The following is a 21439-nucleotide window of genomic DNA, read 5'->3' as shown; positions in this document are numbered from 1 at the left end:
GTGGCGCAGTGGTTGAGAGTCCGCCTGCCAATGCAGGGGACGCGGGTTCGTGCCCCGGTCCGAGAGGATCCCACATGCCGCGGGGCGGCTGGGCCCGTGAGCCATGGCCGCTGAGCCTGCGCGTCCGGAGCCTGTGCTCCGCGATGGGAGAGGCCACAGCAGTGAGAGGCCCGTGTACCGCAGAAGTCTGTTTTTTCTTGCTAAAAATGAATTATTCTATTTCAGAATGATCTTACCCAAGAAACCTAGTGAGGAGGACTGCATCTGTAGTAGAGGGGTGCTCTCCCTGGGGTAGTAGGCACTAACGGTGGTCATCTCATCAGGGTGCTGTTATGTGGGAAGCAGGCTAGACTGTTGTATGTAGACTCTTGTATGTACAAGAAGGCATAAGGATGAGATGGGGGTGTTTCGATCTGTGCTTTCCTTCTGTTTGAGAATGATTTGTTAACAACCTGATGAAGACTATCTAAGTAACTATTTAGAAAAATTTTTTGGTCTTTGTTTATATATTACCATGGTAGAAAAATTCTTAAGATGATCTGTTTTCAAACTAATTGTGTTATTTCTCTCCCATGAATCTTAAACTGGAAATGGGCAATAAGGCAAAATAGATTAAATATTTCTACACTTAAACTAATTTTATTATATACTCTGTGATTCCTAGCGTAACTACTGTAAACTTACATTTTTATGTAAAAATATTTTCATTATACAGTTGGCATTTGAACTCAATACAGTTTTGGAACTATAACTTCTAGACAAGATGAGCATCAAGATACAAAACCTATCTTTATAAATTGTTATATTCAAGAACAGTTATTGCAGATTGGAAGGTACTTTGTCCCTTGGATGAAAGGTGTTCAGTTTATAGCATCCTCTCCCATGCTGTTTCCCAAATACAGAGGTCGTGAGACGCATGGAGAAGACAGCTGGTACTCAGCTAGAACTCTGCTCAGTCTCATCTAATAACTCTTACCTTCCAGGATCAACCAGTCATTTCTATTTCCGAGGCTTAAGTATGAGATATGGATTTTATTTTGCTGTTAAATTCACCTTTTAGGACTCTCTCCCTTCTTTCCTTCTCTCTCTCTTGTCCTTTTATTTTTGCTATTAAATTTTATAACAGAAGATAAAATATACACTCTTCTTTTTTTCCTTTGGTAATTGAATGCTATTTTTGGAAGTCACTATGACCTATTTCAACTGTGCTTTTATATTTTTAATACAACACTATTTTCATTTATTAATACTTCCATGAGGTAGGTTCGTATATTACCTCTTTTTAACAAAGAATTAAGAAATAGAATATCCTCTCCCAAGATCATTTGAAGAATTGTGGCAAATTAGGAATGAAACTTTTGTCTAAATTCAGAACCTCGTATTTAAGTCAATAAGCCAAACAGCTTTATAAGTAATAACATTGCAATCAAGAAGCTATTTCATACTTTTTAAGGTATGAATCTCTTTTTTGGCCAGGCATTTCAAATGTGACTCAATAAAAGATTTTTTAAAAAGTAATTTCTACTTGTAAAACTAAAAATGACAGGTTTCCTTTGTGACCTCTGAGTCTGAGATGATCTGACCCATCTTTGGGAGGTAAAAATCATAGCATAAAGACAATAAGCATGTGCATATGAGGTGTTCAGTCTCTTTATGCTCATCAAGAAATTATTGATTTAACTTGCATGAAATACATAGCAGGCTAGATTCTTAGCCTTCCTGTATATTTATATCTCTGTATCTATGTCTATGTGTAGATATATGTAGATACAGATACAGAGATAGATATATGTAACTTGTCTCTTCATAAGTTATATATGTCTATCTATATCTATGTCTATATGGAGATAAAGATATAAATAGACATATATAACTTTTCCATAAGGGCTAAAATGAGAACTTTTATAAAAGTAATGAGAATTCAGTTGAATATGACTAATTAGCAGGGTATATTAATTATTTCTCTTGATGCTTTACTGTGATGCAAATTGTTCTGATGTTAACCATTAGGTCAGATTTGTATTTCTGATGCTTTTAATGTTCTTTTAAACTAATGTTTGGAAAATAAAAATAATGAAAAACCTAACATTTCTGAACATCAGACTGCAATACTTTTACTTTCCTGTCAATCATTTAAAAACCATCGGAGAATAGCAGTGTTGAAACTCAGAGAGTGTTCTTTTCCTTAAAAGACAAATAACTTGTTTGACCACATTGTGTAGCATGCATTTGTGCTCAGAACGATCAAGAATAATTAGTTCCAAAGGTTAATTATTTACTAAACTAAGTTTATCACCCAGCGGGAAAACTCCTAACCATTTCAAAAACTTCTTTAAAATGAAATGAATCTGGAAAAAGATACGGAATTCTGGGTATTTCAGTTTATCAATCATGGTTTTAAGAATCAGAAAACATTAATTTAGGCAGAAAAGAACTGAATATCGGAAATCAGATGTCTTCTCAATCATTAAAAGGTCAAGGCTCTATGATGACATGTCTGCAGGAAACATTCCAGAATAAACAGTACCAGTCTGACTAGCCAGCAGAGATGCTTTTTCCGCTACAGCCAGGAAGGGAAGGAGTGAGGAGGCCTCCTCGGACCTTGGACTTCAAGGACACCTGTTGAAGTAGACACCCAGAGAGATCAGGAAGCTGCTGCACTGCCACAACCTCTACGACTAACCCTCCTGACACCTCCAAAGCAAATGCTAAACATCAAAGCAGTGCCGCAGAAAGAAATCTGGCACCAGGCATTTAGTTGGCAGAACCCAATTTACATTTAAAACCCTAGTTTCTGTGAATCTGGGAAGTGTAGTTACACTAAAAAGGTAAACTAAAAGGAGGTTCAGAACAGATACTGAGTTCCAATCCACTCCGTCCACAATGGTCCATCTTTTTGGTGCTCAACATTTATAGCTGCTCCTTTAGCCATATTTCCAAAGAACGCCAACTCTCCCATTTGAAATAATGCAACTTCTCTCATTTAAACAAAAACATGCCTCCTCTCTTCCAGAGGAAATGCAAAGTCCGATCAACTATTCTATTTCTCGGTAATGTACTCTTCTGGTTCAGTCAGAAATCTCAACTTTGTATTCTGTAACCCAAGGATGAAATTGTAAAGTTTACCACTGTATGGTCAGGCCACTTAAGATGATTGTTCTCTTGTTCTCTGTACATCCCCTGCCCAACCAGTGCCTGCTTCACCTGCACCCTGTTCACATGACTGACCTTCCTGCGAACTTGCCCCAGCTGGTGATTGTTCTTATCAAAGGGGCAGTGAGAGGCTTGATAAGAGGCATGCCCCTGTTGGTTTCCCTGGTAACTAATGAGCCCACCTGATGTCAATTCCCCTGTAACTGGTAATTCCCCCCACAGGGAGCGAAGACTGCTGCCGTGTCCTGCCCGTCGTCCACCACACACAGTGGGCTGTCGCTCCAGGACCTTGCTTCAGACATGTAAGCTCCCCCATCCATTAAACCATTTGATACCAGGGTTCTAGGCCTTCCCCAGTCAATAGAAATTGATGAGGCCAGTCAAGAAATTCAGGCAAGGCTTTATTGGGGCCTCTGTTGCAGCAGGAGGGTAGCGAAAACAAGTAACAAGTCCCCTTGCTCACTCCCCAAGGTGGAGGGAGCTGGTTCCTTATATGGGGTTGAGGGTAGGGGTGTGACCAGGGGTCGGGCCAGAGGGGTGGCTTAGGTGTTTTGCCCACCCCTTTGTTGGTATTGAGTGCTGGGGGCATGTGCAGTACCCTGCTTTTGCTCCCGACACCCTGTTTTTACTTCCAGCTCATCAGAAGTGGCAGTTGGGGTTTTTTTGGTCTTTTTGTATCTTTTGTCTAGAATTTGCCGGAACTGTGCATGGACAGCAGCTACTTTTAGTCCCTTATAGTTTTCTTTGTATCAGTATTTTCTTGCTCCAGGAGATGTTAGTCCAGGCGCAAGCATTGCAGTACTGGAGCAAAGGGTCCCAGGTCCCAGCCTGTCTCACACTGATGTCTCTGTTGCTGACTCCAGGCTCTTTCTTCAGTCTTGAAGCTGGGCAAGCACAGGCCTTGTAGGCCTGTGGGGTGCAGCCCAGTAACCACCAACAAACACATCTTATAGAAAGTAGCAGAGAAAACAGGGTAAGAAGAAGAAATAGGTTGAAATGATTCATAAGGGAGAAAATATGGGTGCTAATATAGGCCTTACTTGCTTCTGATCAGGAAGTTGTGGTTGGTATTTTGTAACTTCCACTACTCCCTGCTTCCTACCCCTTTGCCCTCGGCTAGCATATTGCATAGTCTGAGAAAATACATAGCTTTTATAAAATAGTGGAGGGAAGGAAATACTAAGAAAACAAAATTTAGGGAGTATAAAGCAGGATTACAGAAATTAAAACAGCAAGAAAATAAATGTAAATGCTTACTGTCGTTTATAAAACACAAAAATCCTTGAATTTAAAATATGTAAGGGGCTTCCCTGGTGGCACAGTGGTTGAGAGTCCGCCTGCTGATGCAGGGGACGCGGGTTCGTGCCCCAGTCCGGGAAGATCCTACATACCGCAGAGCGGCTGGACCTGCGCGTCCAGAGCCTGTGCTCCGCAACGGGAGAGGCCACAACAGTGAGAGGCCCGTGTACCATCAAAAAAAAAAAAAAAAAAAAAAATGTAGGGGACTTCCCTGGTGACCCCGTGGTTAACACTCCGTGCTCCCAATGCAGGGGGCCCGGGTTTGATCCCTGGTCAGGGAACTAGATCCCACATGCATGCCGAAACTAAGAGTTCACATGCTTCAACTAAGAGTTTGCATGCCACAACTAAGGAGCCCACAAGTTTCAATAAAGGAGCCCACCTGCTGCAATTAAGAACTGGTGCAACTAACTAACTAAATATTTTTTAAAAATGATATGCAGGGAATTCCCTGTCAGTCCAGTGGTTGGGACTGCACTTTCATTGCCAAAGACCCAGGTTCAGTCCCTTGTTGGGGAACTAGGATCCTACAAGCTGCACAGCACCGCCAAAAAAAAAAAGATATGCAAAATTTGCTGCTTGGAATAGATAAACATAAGATAAACTGATGTAAAAATTAAGAGGCAAAAGTAGATTAAGCTTACATGAAGAAAAAGAAAAAGGGAATGGCAACATTAATATCGGAGAACTAAAGAAGAGAACTAACATTGATAAAGAGAACCCCCAAATAGTAAAGTAATAACAGTATTCATTCATTCAATGGATATTTATTGAATACTATGTGCCAAGAACTTGAGATACACTGGTGAACACAAGAGAGAAGTTTCTATTCCCATGACAATTATATTAGGCTAAGGAAGATAAAATAAACAGGTAAACAAATATGTAATTTTTATGTGGTGATATGTTCTATGAAGAAAAATAAAACAGTAAAGGCAGAGAAAGTGTCAGGGGTGTTAATTTTATACAGGGAAGTTAGAAACTATTTGGGACAATAATACAATTTACTACAGTATTATTTTCATTATCGTTTAGTTCTAAATATGCTCTAATTTCCATTATTATTTTTCTTTGGGTCCACAAATTATTTAGAAGTGATTCTCTTAATTTTCCAGTAATGATATTTCAGTTATTGATTTTTTAACTTGACGACCTTGTGGCAAATGAGATATACACGATTCCAACCCTTGAAAATTGAAATTTGCTTTATGCTCCCGTAGATGGACAGTTTATGTAAACGATCTGAGTATACTCGAAAAGAATGTGTATTTTTTAAAAATAAATTTATTTATTTATTTTTGGTTGCGTTGGGTCTTCATTGCTGTGCATGGGCTTTCCCTAGTTGTGGCGCGTGGGGTCTACTCTTCATTGTGGTGTGTGGGCTTCTCATTGCGGTGGCTTCTCGTTGCAGAGCACGGGCTCTAGGCGCGCGGGCTTTAGTAGTTGTGGAGCACGGGCTTCAGTAGTTGTGGCTCGTGGGCTCTAGAGCACAGGCTCAGTAGTTGTGGCGCACGGGCTTAGTTGCTTCGTGGCATGTGGGATCTTCCCGGACCAGGGATCGAACCTGTGTCCCCTGCATTGGCAGGCGGATTCTTAACCATTGCGCCACCAGAGACGTCCCAAGAATGTATATTTTTTGTTGGGTAAAATGTTTTCTACAGGTCCATTAGTTCAAGCCTATTGATTGTATAGTTCAAATCTATATTCTTACTGATTGTGTTTGTTTGTTTGATCTGGAGAGAGATGGCAGCAAAGTGCTTATACACAGAGAGTAGACTACTAGCATGTGGTGTGCATGGGTACCCTGCAGAATAGTTTATAGAGGGAAGAGAGAACTTGTTACTTGCTGGGTTGTTAAAGTGGAGGTCAGTGAGGAGAGTTTCTATGGGAGTGTTCTTTTTAAAATTCAATAAATTAGATTTTAGATATTACTCAAAATTCACTTCAGAACTTTATTACTATATATGCATGCATTTGTACATAGTTGTAACCGGAATGTACGTTTTACCTTCTATTCTTTTCTGTTGAAATGATCATATCATCAAACTTTTGAAGAGCAGATTCATTTTATGAATACTGTTGAAATTACTCATAAACCTGTATCTGTTCAAGGAAAGTAATGTAGAGGAAAATTGCCTTCAGTCAACCTAGCAAATAAGAAAGAGAGCTGGGAATAGAGCGTTTCCTTACAGACTTCCCTTACAGAAGTTTTTTAAGTTGTCAAAACTGGCAACAAGGAATGTATCTCTGGGTGATAGGTTTAAATTTAGAAACTCATCTACTTGACCTAGAGGGTTTTTCTAGACAAAAGAATTTGTCTTCTGCTTTAGGAATATTGTTAACCTCATTTGATTCACCACCCACTGTCCACTTTTGCCCCACAGCTCTGCTTCTTAGGTGATAAAAAAGTGCTCCACTATATGTCCAATATGCATTCTACAAGTTTTGATTGTGAAAATGCACAAGTGCAGGTAATAACAGCAACCATTGGGCTTACATGATGGTAAGATACACCAATTTCAGAGAGGTTACAATGTGAAAAAATGCTTATCTTAGAATTGGTGATATATGGTGTTTAGTATAAGCTAGGGGAAAACACAAAATTATGGTCCCTTGATAAATACTTTAAGGATCTTTCTGTAAAACTGAGATTTTAAATAGTTCCTTGGTTAGGAACTCTTTACTTCCAGAAGCAATGGCCTCATAAGATTCCAGGTGGGAATTCTTTTCTAAAGTGGGAAGGGGCAGTAATGAAAGGGCAGCATGAGGTCTTAAGAGTAAGGCACAGTAGCCTTCTCAGACAGCTCAGTTGTAGGGACCTGAAAATGAGCATCTATAAACTGGATCCCTTTTTCATGCTCAAGATACTTGCACCCCAGTCTGAAGATCTCTACGCTTGGCCACCAGTAGCACTCCTGGGTGCTGGCAGGTTCAGGTTCCCACCAGATCTGACTTTGGGTTATGGCTCATTCTTGAGTAATTCTCCATAACCTAGCCAGGCCAGATTATGGAGGCTCCCCTTTCAAGGTCGTCCTCTTCACTCAGTTTAGTGGCAATGATACATGGAAACTACAGTGGGACTTTTGACTCCCAGAGTTAGGCGTTTTCTCCCTTATTCACTTAAAGCAGTTGTTGTTTTTCTTCTTCATTACTGAAAGAGGTCTACGGTCCCGTAAAAGAGATTTGCTCTCACTGCCTCCCTACTGGAGTTGAAGGAAGGCCGAGAGTCAGTGAAGACACCAGGTCTGTGGAATGGTGAGGTGAGGCAGGTTGGCGGTCAGGGAAAAAGGCTCACCTCCTCCAGGGATCCAGGCTTTAGAGAGGGCAGGCCTAGACTGAGCTTAGAACCACAGCCAAAGCAGCCAAGCTCCACCAGTGGGAGGACTCTGCCTCAGCAGGTGACTGGGGAATGTGCTTCAGTGTGTACCAGTCAGCAACACCGGCCCAAGTGTGAAGTCTTCTTGAAGTGAGGGCTTGAAGCCAGATGTTGTAATGTTTGAGGGGATGAAGAAGGGAAAGGAGGAGCAGAAAGATAGGAAAATGGCTCCCTACTTCCTCTCCCACCCCTAAATATGGATCTGTAAATTGAGAAGCAGGTGCTGGCAGTGATTAACGATATTCAGTCTTTCAATACCACTTAAATGCTGATGACACTCATTTTATCTCTCTAATCCTAACTCTCCCTGAACTCCATGCTGGTCTATCCAATTGTCTATTCAGCGTCTCCACTTGGATGTCTAATAGACATGTACAAAACTGAACTCTTGATTCAAACCCGCTCCCCACAGACTTGTGCCTCCTGCTGTTTTATCATCTCAGTAAACAGCACCGCAATGACCAGTGCACAGCTCAGTCAGGGCCCTTGATTCTTTTCTTTCTCTTGCATGCCACATCTAATTGATAGAGCAATCCTCAATTATCTTGAAAATATACTCTGAATCCAACTATTTCTCACCTCCTTCAACCCCATCCCTTCTAGCCCATACCCCCACCATCTCTCGCCTGGACTGTTAAACTAGCCTCATAACCATTCTCCCACCTTCCAGTCTTTCTCTCCCACAGTCTCCTTCCTCTGTGTCTGTGACCCTTTTAAAGTAAATCATATTTGTCACTCTCTTGCTTAAAACCTTCCAGCAGCTTTCCATCCCACTTAGAACAAAATCTGAAGTCCTTGCTATGGCCTACATGGCCCTAATAATCTGGCCCCTGGTTTCCTCTTTGTCCTCATTTCCTTTCATGTGTACTCTGCCTAATGTGCTTGGGCTACACAGCCTTTTTGGCTATTTCTCACACGCCTCCATTTTGTTCTCATGTCAGGGAATTAATTCCCCCAGGAATACTTCAGCCTGGAATGATCTTCCCCCAGGGCCTTTCCTAGTTTCCATGTTCAACATAGCTTTCCACCCCATCACTATATATCCTTCCGCCATACTTTATTTTCTTCATGATTCTTATCATTACCCAACATTATGCTACTGTATTAGCCTGCTCGGGCTTCCATAACAAAATACCACAGACTAACTGGCTTAAATAACAGAAATTAATTTTCTCACAATTCTGGAGGCTAGAAGTTCAAGGTCAAAATGCCATCAGGATTGGTTTCTTGTGAGGTCTCTTTTCCTGGCTTGTGGAAGCCATTCTCATTGTGTCCTCATGTGGCCTCTTCTCTGTATGTGCATGGAGGGAGAAGTTTAGGGGGTCTCTGGTGTCTCTTCCCCTTCTAAGGACACCAGTCCTATCAGATTAGGGCCCCACCCTTGTGACCTAATTTAACCTTAATTCCCTCCTTAAATGCCTTATCTCCAGATACAGTCACATTGTGGGTTATAGCTTCAAACATGAATTTTGGGGGGTGGGGGGCACACTTCAGTTCATAATAGTTACATATAGCTGTTTGCTGGCTGTCTCCGTTAGAAAAACGCTGTAATAAGGCAAAGACTGTCTATTTTGATCAGCACCGTATCCCTAGTAACTATTAGTCCTTGGCCCTGGTGGGCTTCCAGTGATGACCGTTGAATAAATGAATCATATAATAAATGACTGAACGGATAAAGCCTGAAAGTGATGTCCACCCAGATATCTATCTGGCTGGCTTACAATTTCCCCATGTTTGTTACTTTCTGTATCCCTCTCTATATTCCCAGGATGACTATCAGCAGGACTCTGATGAAAGGGGATATGGGTCTTGATTTACGAGGACTACAAAGCATTTCTGTTTACTCAGGAGACCATCTCTAAGGGCATCTTTTCCCAAGTGACCACCCTGGCTGCCCAGGCGCTGCCAGACAACCTGCATTCATTCTCGTTCGAATTTCTTGGCTCATAATGCAGTCTGAGGACTCTGAGGATAAAAGCAAACTCTTCAGCAACCACAAAGGAGTTAAGGAGAAAAGGGGTAACTGGTTCTTGGAGGGACAGAAGGGACGATACCAGTTACTTTAAAGTAGATGACAATTTGAATAAAGGTGGGGATTTAGTGAAATTCTGCTTTCCATAAGAGATAGTTAACAGGCAGTCTGTTTAGGTACAGTGCCTTTGAGATTAATTTTACCAAAGTAAAAATATCACTTTATGGTTTATGGACAAATTACTGAATTTTTACTCCTTTACCCCAATAAAGAGATAATTCTGATTAAAAATAAATAAGTACACTTAGCTGGTTCAGTTTGTTTCTCTGAGTTCCATTTCTGTGAAGGTTTGTTTTTTTGACACTTTTCCAGACCTTCAGCTGCTTGTAGCATGCTAATGAGTGGGAGATCTTTCAACTGTGGGAACCTTGATTTTCATGCAAAGCCTGATTTTTGCAAAATGTACTTTGTTCAGATGCCAGATAGGCCTTAAAAAGTAGAGCGAGTCACAGAGGGTGCTTTATGCCTGTCTTCTGGGGCCGTGGCACTAGGATAGGTTTTGTTACCTGTATAAATGCTTCAGGTTCAATACATTTCATATCTGACGTTAGGAAGGGCTTATGAAAGTTTCTTGCTCATTTGCTTGGGTTTAGCAACAACGTATGTCAAAGAAATTGTAAGAACTGATTTTATTTATATTACTCTGAGGAAAGATATGACTGGGAATTGTATTCTTCACAGAGAACCATAATGTTAGACAATTTCTTTAAGGAGTTCAGAGTACCTCAGAACTGGCATGTTTTCAGTACATGGAGTTGGAGACTGAAAATTGAATTTTCTTGGGAATTCCCAGGTGGTCCAGTAGTTAGGACTTGGCGCTTTCACTGTAGGGTCCCAGGTTTGATCCCTGGTTGGGGAACTAAGATCCTGCAAGCTGCATGGCCAAAAAAAAAAAAAAAAAAAAAAAAAATTAATTTTCTTAACCTTTGAGATCAGGAACTTTACTCAATCACTGCCCACTAGTGGGAGAAATGAAACACAATAAGGAGGCAAAGACACTGTACTCCTGTTAGGAAGGAGAAGCAACATATGGGACCGTGGGAAAGCAGTGTAAAGCAGCAAAAAATTAAACAATGTTGGGGGGGAACCTGAGTGAAAAGGAATACAGATGGAACAAATCAATAATCCTACTCCTTTTTCTTTCCCAACCATTGTAAAACTGAGGAAAACATTTTTTTCCTCCAAGCACCAAACACTGAAAAATAAGGACTGTTAGGAAACCCATGGGAATTGGAGTAGTTGGGGAAGAGAGGATGAAGGTTCAATCATTTATTCAGCAAATATTTGTTGAGTGTCAATTTTATGCAAGGTCTGAGAAGAAACAAAACCAAGACATATTCTTTACTCCAACAAATAAAAGATAAAGGAATTATTTTGATCATTTAATCATAAATGCAATCTGGATCTAGATAAATCGTCACTGCACTTGCATCATTTACCATCACAGGAGGATTATCAAAGAAGGTAGGGTTTGATGGCATTTAACCAAGCCAGAATCTCCAAGGTAACACTTTAATCTTGTTAGTGAACTTTCATTTGCCCGATTTGTGGGTGGCATTAGCTTAAGAAAAGTTAATGGAGTTCCATGATAAAAATAATATATGGAAAAAAATGGGTGTCATACGTTACCAGGACAAAATCAGTCATTTCCCTCATCTTACAGGACATTTTGCTGAGTCCCTCGGTGTGTTCTCTCTGGTGGAAGATGATAACCGAGAGTGGTTAATGGGGCAGATGCTCTGTGAATAGAAAGCACTATGGCATATTATTTACAAACATGGACTCTGGAATTTAAACTGATTCAACTGTTGGCTCAGCCAACTGTAGTTTAGTTCAGTTCTTGTAGCCTCATTTTCCTTATCTGTGAGTTAACGATAGTAAACCTACCTCACAGGATTGTGAACATAGGGTATGTGAATGGTTTAGTATAGTGCCTACTATTTAATAAATGTTCAAGAAGTGACAGCTGTCATTTTTATTTTTATAAAAGAAGAGTCTGGGATAGCCTGTTATCTGAAATTCAAAGAATAATGACACAAGATTATTCACAACTGGCTTTTTGGGGGTGAAACCCTTTCTTGGAGATGGTTAATGAAAGTTTTTCCAACGTATGATTTCTCAAGATGGCTTAGGAATATATATATATTTTTTTAATATTTATTTGGCAGCACCAGGTCTTAGTCATGGCACGTGGGATCTTTAGTTGCGGCATGTGAACTCTTAGTTGCAGCATGTGGGATCTAGTTCCCTGACCAGGGATCGAACCTGGGCCCCCTGCACTGGGAGCGTGGAGTCTTAGCCACTGGACCACCAGGGAAGTGCAAGATGGCTTAAGAATATTAATAACTATAAGTATGGAAAACTAATCTAGGGGAAAAACAACTTCCAATCTCCTTGACCAATTATTAATATTTTTCTAATCTATGGGATAATATTTGGACCTCTGATAGAATTCTTAAATGAGTAAATTGGTTTTTACTGCTATTAAAGACCACTGGTGATTAATTGGCAAACTAGTATTTTATTGAGGACACAGAAGCTTTTAGAACCCAACAAAGTTCACTATTTTTGGCTGTATTACTGAGTGAATTTAGATAGTAAAGCAGATTTGACTTACTGGGTTTTACAATCTACTTTGCTGGACTTTCAAGGATGTTTGATTTTTAGTATTATATATTTACAAAATGAAAATTATGTTTGTGCTTCGGGCAAATATACAGAAAGCGATATTTTTTCTTAAATTCAGGCAAAGCATAATTTATTCTATTGAAAGGTGCTGGAAAGCAATTTAACATATTTGAAATATATAATGTAGTATATGATTAGATGTGAGATGTTTAGCATTATTTCATAGTCTCACAAGCATCTTCCATAGTTGAGATGATTACCATTTCCAGAACTTCTGCTTGATTCACTTGCTTTTGATGCACACTTTTTGTTTCAAATATAAAAAATTCTAAAATTCTTAAAAGTTTACAAATAGGTGTGGATGCAAAACACTACAAGCCCTATATTCCATTTGTTAGTAATTCTGACTTTCTTCTTTGCATTTTATAAGTTTTGAGACTGTCAGGCCTGCCTTTATTTTCTTTAGGTGTTAAAGAGTGGAATTCTATTCTTCAGACTGTAGTTCTTTTGAAAGCAAGCGAGGAAAACATGCTCATTCTTCCTAAACGCTGCAAAAAAGCATTAGTATACTGTGTTATTACTAATAGAGAAGACTTGTAAGATACCAGGATCACAGTGACTGAAGCCATGACTGATGAAAGTAACCTGTTAACCTCTAACCTTAGTTCTGATTGGTTATATACCTGTGTGGTCTCGATGCTAATATTTTAAGTGACAATTCAATTTTCTGAAAGGTGATGGAGGTATTAACTTAGTTACTCTACAATGCTGTAATATGGTAAAAGTGAAGAATAATTGTATCCCCACCAACTCCTCTACACATGTAACACCCACTCTTCCCCTCAGGATCTTTTGTGTTTTATTACATGAAACCTGATTCATGAATGACTGTGTGCACCAGTGTCAGTCCACATATTAAATATTAGTGAAGCTTAATTCCTCTTTTGCAGATGAAAAATTAGTAGAATTTCTAGTATTTTCTCCCCATAATCCACTGGATCATCTCGCCTGCTTGTACAACCTACTTTTGAGACTACTGGCAACTGAAATAAAGCATGCTTTTGGTACGTAGTGGTCCATGGTTTCTCTACCACCCCTGTCAAACAACTGAAAAAAAGAAATGGAGAAATGGATTTTCTTTTAAGCCATGTCACCATGGCAATATATTTTGAAAACTTTTACCTCAACAGCTCATCATAACATATAACATACACACATATGAAAATAGTTCTATTTGTATGTTCAAATGGAAATGTAAGCCCTGGTAAGTAAAATTACCCAACACTAGGAAGAGAGTTTATAATCACTTTCTAGTATAGCTGATATTTATTTTCATTTGAAACTCTGATTGCAAATACTATTTATTCAAAATTCAAATCTTGATTCTTACTTTCCTTTTTAGATTGAGACCTTTTATGTTAGCTATTTGGTGCTACTGGGTCAATAATTTGGCCTGATTATGTACTATGAAGTTTAAGCTTTGTCACAAATCAGGTCAGGCCTTTTTGTATATCACACTGACTGAAAAGGATAGTTCACCAAGACTGTACACAAAGCTTACTATTCAGTTTAGCTGAGATAATTTGTTGCCGAAGTCCCTTTAATCAAGGATACAAGGATATAAACAAGGCCCCATCTAGTGGTATCTTGAAAAAAAGCAGGTAAAGCTGAAAAAAGGGGGGAAAAAAAAAGTCTCCATGTCACAATCTTCCTGTAAAATGAGCTACTAGTTATTTCCCTGAAACCCTAGTCAGGAGGGTTAGTACGTGTGAAATTGTTAAAAGTGAAGTGCCTGAGTCACAGTGATCCTCGATCACTGGAGAATTTATTTAAAATAAAGAGAATCACTCAGGAAACATATTCAAATGCAGAGTCTTAGGCTCTGGGCTAAAGAATCTGATTTAGCACCCACCTTAATAGAGATTCCACTTTGAGAAAGACTTCTCAAAGTACATTAGGCATATTGTAGCTGAGCCCTTTTTCCTGCCTACTAATATAGAAGAATGGCTGCACAATCGAGGTAGCAACAAACAATTTAGAGATCAAAAAACTTCATAGATTAGTGATAGGGGACCCAAGATTTAGAAGGGCTATAGAGATACCTGGCCTAGCCTTCCTCTCAAAGAAGTTTAAGCTGTTAGCCAAGACAGAAGGCTGACTTAGTTTTTATTATGACTTCTATTTTTAAGAATCTTCTGTAGTAAACTATTCTAATACAGTTTTTCAGATTTTTACCCCCTCTCTTACAAAAGAAAGAGTTTGGCCTAAATATTCCCCAAGTATTTTTTTGGCACTAAGCTTTCACAGTTCTCTCTCCTCTCCTATACCTATAATCTAAATGTGAAAGTAAACCTGTTTGTCTTAATTAATTGATATAGTAAATATAATTCTATACTTTATTAAAGAATTAAATTTTAATGGCTTTGGTCTCTGATCTTACTATGTTAATAGGAGACAAGGGAGATATTAGGAAATAAACTAACACTTATTGGGAACCTGCTAGGCTTTTTATATACAGAGAAAATTAATGCACTGATACAACCACCTTATGAAGTAATAAGTAGTCTCTCTACAATAGAGGAAGTGAGGCTCGAAGTGGTTAACTGCTGTCTAGGATCACACAGCTAGTACGTTAAAGAGAGTATCTGGATTTAGGTTTGAATTCGAAGTGCATGCTATTTCTACATGTGCTGCTTCCTACTAAAATCTATAGATAGCCTTCCAATAGTCAATTATATTAACCTTTTCTCAAACTAAAATATCTTTGACCAGAACTGCTGAGAAGGAGGAAAAGGAAAGTATCTTATGGGTACTCTTCTGCCCTTATTTAGACATGTATGTCCAAAATACAACAGGATGATGTGTGAAACAGAGTAATGGAGAAAATAAAGAAACTATAATGTGCCATTGACTACATGACAACACTGCTTGTGGACATTTTATTCACTTTAAAATAAATATTGTGCTGTAAAACTGTCCAGAACTAAAATCTGTAGTATATAGTAGGCAAGTACAAAGGATAGCCAGCACAGTGTGTTTTGTTAAGATAAATCATTCTAAATCGAAAGAGAAGAATCACTGACTGTCTATACCAGGTACATATTCTGGGGGGAAGCACACTCATATCAAGGAGAAAGAAACAGATAAAAGTTCTGAGAGAGAAGCAACCTATTGTAAATAAGAGTTTCTTGAGATTAACAGAGGAGAAGAAAACTTATATGTGAGGCTTTACTGTGTGTCCAGTTTCTTGCTTAATACCTGGTAGAGAGCGGTTGCTAAATAGAAATTCGTTGAAAGGATTTCAGGCACTAGAAATTACATATTTAACACAGTCTCTCATTTAAACAACCTCCTGTCAATTTCTTTCTTCATTATCCTTACTTTATTAGCTAGTGTATATACTATAATTTACATAATAAATCTATTATTTAAAAACTTTCAATAGGTACAACGATTATGACATTTCATTAGGATGGACTCTAAATTGCTTGGACAGGATTTATTTTGGAATCACATTATCCAAGCAAAGAAAAACACACAATCAGTTCATAAGACACAACAAAAATGAAAAAGGTGAAACAAAACGTCTGCCTTAGAAGTTTATCAATAACCTCTTATGTACACATACATATTCACAAAGTGGTTGAGAGTCCTTTTATACAATCCTTTAGATGCAGTCCAATGACTGAGAGCTCTATAATGGGACATATGGTCAGACAAATCATCATGACTTCCAATGATCTTTTTTTTCCCCTGAACTTTGTTACCCTTTAGTTGGGGAGAGAAAGAAGTCCATTTTCGTCTGCTGTATCTAAGATTTTACAGATCACTGGAGATTCAACCTAAAGAACAACAACAATAAAACCATTAAAAAGCTGCTAAGCTGAATACTTTATTCAGTATTTTTCTGCTGAATGAATACCTATAAATTTGATAAATGTATACGAGTCCTTGTTTTGGATAAACCATACAATGTTATTTGTACAAATTGAGCTTTTTAGAAAAACATTTAGTCATCCAAATAAAATACCAGATAGGTAGAGAAGGTATTTTTAATCTTTAAGTAAAAGAGATGAGAAAAGAAGTAAAGGACAAGAATGAGAGAGAAATACATAGCTAGGTCTTATATAACAAAAAAGTAGCAGAATATGGCAACATAATAAGTTGTACAATTCAGGAAAAGGTAAAAAAAAAAAATACAATCCAAAAATGGGCCAGGTGTTAAAATGATCAGATTTAAGATAACTATAATAAATATAATGAAGGAAATAGTGGAAAAGGTAGAAAACATGTGTGAATAGATGGGGGATTTTAGCAGAAATGAAGCCATAAAAAAGAACCAAATGGAAATGTTAGAAATGAAAAATACATCAGATACAAATTCATTCAAAGAGGTGGACAGGACACAGCAGAGGAAAGAATCAATGAACTTGAAGACAATTCAATAGAAATGACATGACCTCAATTGAAACAAAGAAGGTAAGAATAAAATAAAGGGCCTGAGATTTGGGGACAACTTCAAACTAACGTGTTTAATCAGAGTCCCAGAAATAGAAAAAAGGTGGGGCAGAAGAAATCTTTGAAAAGATGATGGCCAAAATTTTTCCAAACCTAATGAATTATATCAACCCACAAACCTGAGAAGCTCAGTGAACTCCAACCAGGATAAATAACAAGGAAAACCACCCTTACGCATCGCATAACCAAAGGTAGAACCATATTTCTAGAAGGAAGTAGAAGATAATACCTTCATGACTTTGGGGTGGCAAAATTTCTTAAAACAAAAAAATCATTAGCAATAAAATGGGAAAAAAATTGATAAAATGAACTTCATCAAATAAACTTTTGCTCATCAAAAGACAGTAAGAAAAAGAATAGTCAAGACACAGATCAGGGGAAAAATCTGCAATTACAATAGAAAAAAACTCATGTCCATTATATATTTGAACTCCTAGAAATAAATAATAATAAGACAGACAACACCAACAAAAATGGGTAAAAGACTGAGAAAGACTCTCTCCTTGACCAAATAGTAAGGCTCCCCTGAGCCCTCTTTTTGACTAGGCCTCTTTTTGTTCCTGGGCCTGCCAAGTCCAATTGCAGCAGTAATTCTGATAAGTCAGTTTAGAGAGAATCCCTCACTCTGAATATCTAATCACCCTCCATATCTGATCAAGTTCCTCCTCTCTCACTTTTGATATCTGATCTTCCTGGCCAGCCTTCAGCAATAATTCTGTTAAGTCAGTTTAGCAAGAATCCCCTACCCCCGATGTCTCCTTTTAGTAATTTGCCATACAATGACTACTCCCCAACACCCCATTTCTGCTTGTTGGCTATGTATCCCTGGCTGTCTTTGCTGTATTTGGAGATGAGCTGACTCTCTCTCTCCTATTATGATAGTCTTGACACTTGTGGCAACAGTCCTGAATAAAGTCTTCCTTACTGTTTTTGTATCAGAATAATTTTTTCTTTAAAAAGACTTGGCCAGACACTTCACCAAAGAAGGTATACAGATGAATAATCACATGAAAAGGTTTCAACAACACTTTTCATATGGGAAATGCAAATTAAAATCACTAAAATGGCTAAAATAAAAAGGACTGACAACACCAAATATTGGTAAGGATGTGGAGCAATTGGACTCTCATATATTGCCGGCGGGAGTAAAATGATGAAAACAAAGGCTGAGTCTAAAAGACATGCTTTGTCAAAGAGGCCAGGCATAAAACATTATAGACTATATGATCCCATTCATATGGAATCAAAAAAGAGGTAAAACTGATCTATGGTATCAGAAAATAGAAAGAAGTATCTTTGGGAATTGAGGGGTATTGACAGGAAAGGGGTATAAGAAAATTTTCTGCAGTGATAGATACCTTGTTTTGGGTAATAGTTAAATGGGTATATAAAACTGTCAAAACCCATCAGACTCAACACTTAAGAACTTTGCATTTTACTTTATGTAAGTTATACCTCAATAAAAAAATGTCAATATTTACAAGTAGTATGAGGGCTATATTAAACTTTGGATACTACTGAAGGTCCTTTCTAGACTTAATGCTAAAAATTAAAATGTGGCCCCAAACTGAATTCCTGAGTATTAGTTTTTCACTTACCCCAAGGATATACTGACAGGAGTGAGGCTCTAGCATATATACAGTAACAGCATGAGGAGAATCTGATTCTTTACACCTAAAACAGAGAGTACTTTAAGGCACTGTCCAAACGATACAAAATTATTTTAAATTTTTTTCCTCTGAAGGATAAAAATGCCTTGTAAGTGGTTCTGTATAATTTAATAAATAATTGAAATAATTTAATTTGATAATAACATAAATAAATAACAATTATGATTTTACTATTTTATAATAAAACAGTATTTTATGACAAATCCATAAATTATTATGAATAAATATAATTATCCATAATTATATATTTATATAATCTTTTGCCCATAGGAAGCAGACTAAAGAGAAAGGCATAAAGCATGATTTGATGGTCTAACTTACTTTAGTTTTACAGTCACCTGTCTTGGTTTGTCAGTTATATCACAAATATCTCCATTCCCATAAAAATGTGACACCATCCTGAATCAGAAAAACACACAAGCTTTATTAAACTAAAACTTCACTCATTCAGAGTAATTGTAATGGGTAGGGTGAGAAGTTGGTTAGAGGGATCAGTTTTGCATTAGTTAAAAAAAAAATCTGACTATAAAATACTCCTTAAAAATACATATTTTTAAGGTTATGTCACAGAGAAAGTCTTTCAGCGTCTATAAATAATACAAAGTTGAGATACTTCTTAGTGGTTTAATTAATAAGAATGATCTTTAACTTGCACATAATTTATTTGTATACAAATAGTTAAGGTTAAATTGCTTTTAAAAAAGTTTTCTTTTAAAGCTAACCATTTCCCCAGCCCTGTATATTGTTTCCTTTGTGGAACAGTTTCCCTGTCTTCCTATCCTCCATTCAGCTCCACTCATTAAAATACTGTAATGCAGGTGTACAAAGGTAAAGCCTAGGCTAAGCTATAAATTCCAAAGAGCAGGAACCAAAGACAAGTTTTAATTTTGCTAGCCTCACACTCCTGTGCTTCAATATTTGTTGCACATGATACCATGAGCTATTTTCACTTGAAACATATAAACATTTAAAAAACTGATCTGTTTAGTATATTAATACTTAAATACCTATCTCTTAATTTTGCTAAGTTTGATTTTGGTCAGTCCAAGAAGTCGGCACATTCTGAAAACAGACTCTCTCAATACCATCTATGCTAGGAAGGACAAAGTTAACATCTGAGAAGGAAAAAGAATGAATAATTTAAAATTCACTGGGTAATGGACTATAAGAAAAGCTAAAGTTTAGTTATTCTTGGGAAAGAAGAGATTAATTTACTTCTGCTATAACAAGATAAACCTAATAGCCCAAAAGAGATGTGAGGTAGTTCTTCAAAAAACCATTGTTTAACAATTTTCAACCATTACCCCACTTTAAGTAACAAAGGGAAGTGCTGGAGTATATTTAAATAGAGTTAAGTAACTTAAAGTGGTAGCGATTACACATGAAGGGGGAAAATGTTTATAACAGCCTTAGACCTAATACCTGGAATTGTACCAGTGTTACTAGCGCCACCACCACTCTCATTACCATACACCACCACCACTGTCAAAGGCAGCAGCCAAAGTTTATTGCATGCAATTGCCAGGCACTACACTTTACATGAATTACCTCATTTAAATGTCATAACAATTCTCTGAGGCAAATACTACTAGACAATTCTCTGAGGCAAATACTACTAGACAAGAAAAGTGAGGCTTACGAAGATTACGTAATTTGCCCAAGGTAGTAAGTGAATCGCCAGTATTTGAATACAGGGTATCTGACTTCAGAAACTGTGCTCTTAACTATTACACTATGTTGTTCCCTCTAGAAAAGAAAACTAACCTAAAAAATGTCCCTGAGAAAAGCTGACCGGATATTTTACTTTAAATTTATGTTTTTCAATATCCTGAGTTTTAAATATTCTAAGATCTAAAGGCAAATAAAGTTAATATTTACCTGACTGTCTGGGTACCATCGTCTTGAAGGTGATAGGCTCTAGCAGTATTCTTCTTAGCCCATTCAATATGTTCTTCTTGGTTCCATGTCCCCACAACCACAGAGGTTTTCCCACTATCCTTGTCCTAATATATAAAAAAATATTTGTGACAATGCATGCTTGACATCAAGGTGACATTTATGCTGATGGCCTACAAGCTACAGATCTTATCTTCATCTGCACACTGGATATCTATGTTTAGACGTGATAATGTTAGTCAAACTTCTCAATTAGTAGAAATTTGAGCTCATTATTTTTTACTCCTTGTTTCTCTGAATTATGAAACTAGTACTTTCTAGTCAGGTTAGGTCCTGATGTAGTTATTTATTTATTTTTTTTTTGCGGTACGCAGGCCTGTCACTGTTGTGGCCTCTCCTGTCGCGGAGCACAGGCTCCGGTCGCACAGGCTCAGCGGCCATGGCTCACGGGCCCAGCCGCTCCGCGGCATGTGCGATCTTCCCAGACCGGGGCACGAACCCGCATCCCCTGCATCGGCAGGCAGACTCTCAACCACTGTGCCACCAGGGAAGCCCCTGATGTAGTTATTTTTGACTCTTCTATTTCCTTTCTCTCCTACATTTATCAGTCCTGTCAATTATTTTCCTGGAAATGTTCTTGGCTTCACTCTTTCTCTACATGTCCATTGCCAACATCTCACCCCCAACTAAGAGTTTAATCTCTCATACCTAGATAATACAACCACATACTACTGTGATTCTTACTTAAATATTTGGCCTCTATCTCTTACCCTGTAGCCACACTGAGCCTATCTTCATACTACTCTTTAAAATGCAAACCTTCAAGTTATACTAGTTTTCACACTACTCATTTGACACGATGCACTA

At 38.0% G+C, this 21439-nt stretch overlaps 1 protein-coding gene across 9 annotated transcripts in view; it reads right to left on the bottom strand.

Annotated features, from left to right (window-relative positions):
* Window positions 1-6006: 6006 nt before the first annotated feature.
* The window catches only part of ERLEC1 (endoplasmic reticulum lectin 1), a 42126-nt gene continuing 26693 nt past the window's right edge, over window positions 6007-21439 (bottom strand). For 3 of the 9 annotated variants that reach the window (XM_024742012.1, XM_024742017.1, XM_024742016.1), the window contains 5 exons: window positions 20555-20679; window positions 18998-19075; window positions 18605-18680; window positions 17126-17211; window positions 16075-16330 (listed from right to left, as the gene is read on the bottom strand). In XM_024742012.1, the coding sequence (XP_024597780.1) occupies window positions 16315-16330; window positions 17126-17211; window positions 18605-18680; window positions 18998-19075; window positions 20555-20679 (381 nt within the window). In that variant the 3' untranslated portion in view covers window positions 16075-16314. Of the gene's footprint in view, window positions 11556-16074; window positions 16331-17112; window positions 17212-18604; window positions 18681-18997; window positions 19076-20554; window positions 20680-21439 lie in introns of those variants that run through there. The other 6 variants (XR_003002872.1, XR_003002871.1, XR_003002873.1 and 3 more) reach the window with 6 other exon arrangements.

The sequence above is a fragment of the Neophocaena asiaeorientalis genome, unplaced genomic scaffold (assembly GCF_003031525.2).
Source record: "Neophocaena asiaeorientalis asiaeorientalis breed wild unplaced genomic scaffold, Neophocaena_asiaeorientalis_V1.1 scaffold932, whole genome shotgun sequence".
In the NCBI taxonomy this organism is placed as follows: domain Eukaryota; kingdom Metazoa; phylum Chordata; class Mammalia; order Artiodactyla; family Phocoenidae; genus Neophocaena; species Neophocaena asiaeorientalis.
Note: the sequence above shows the minus strand (reverse complement) of the source record. Positions and strands in the feature narration are given on the sequence as shown.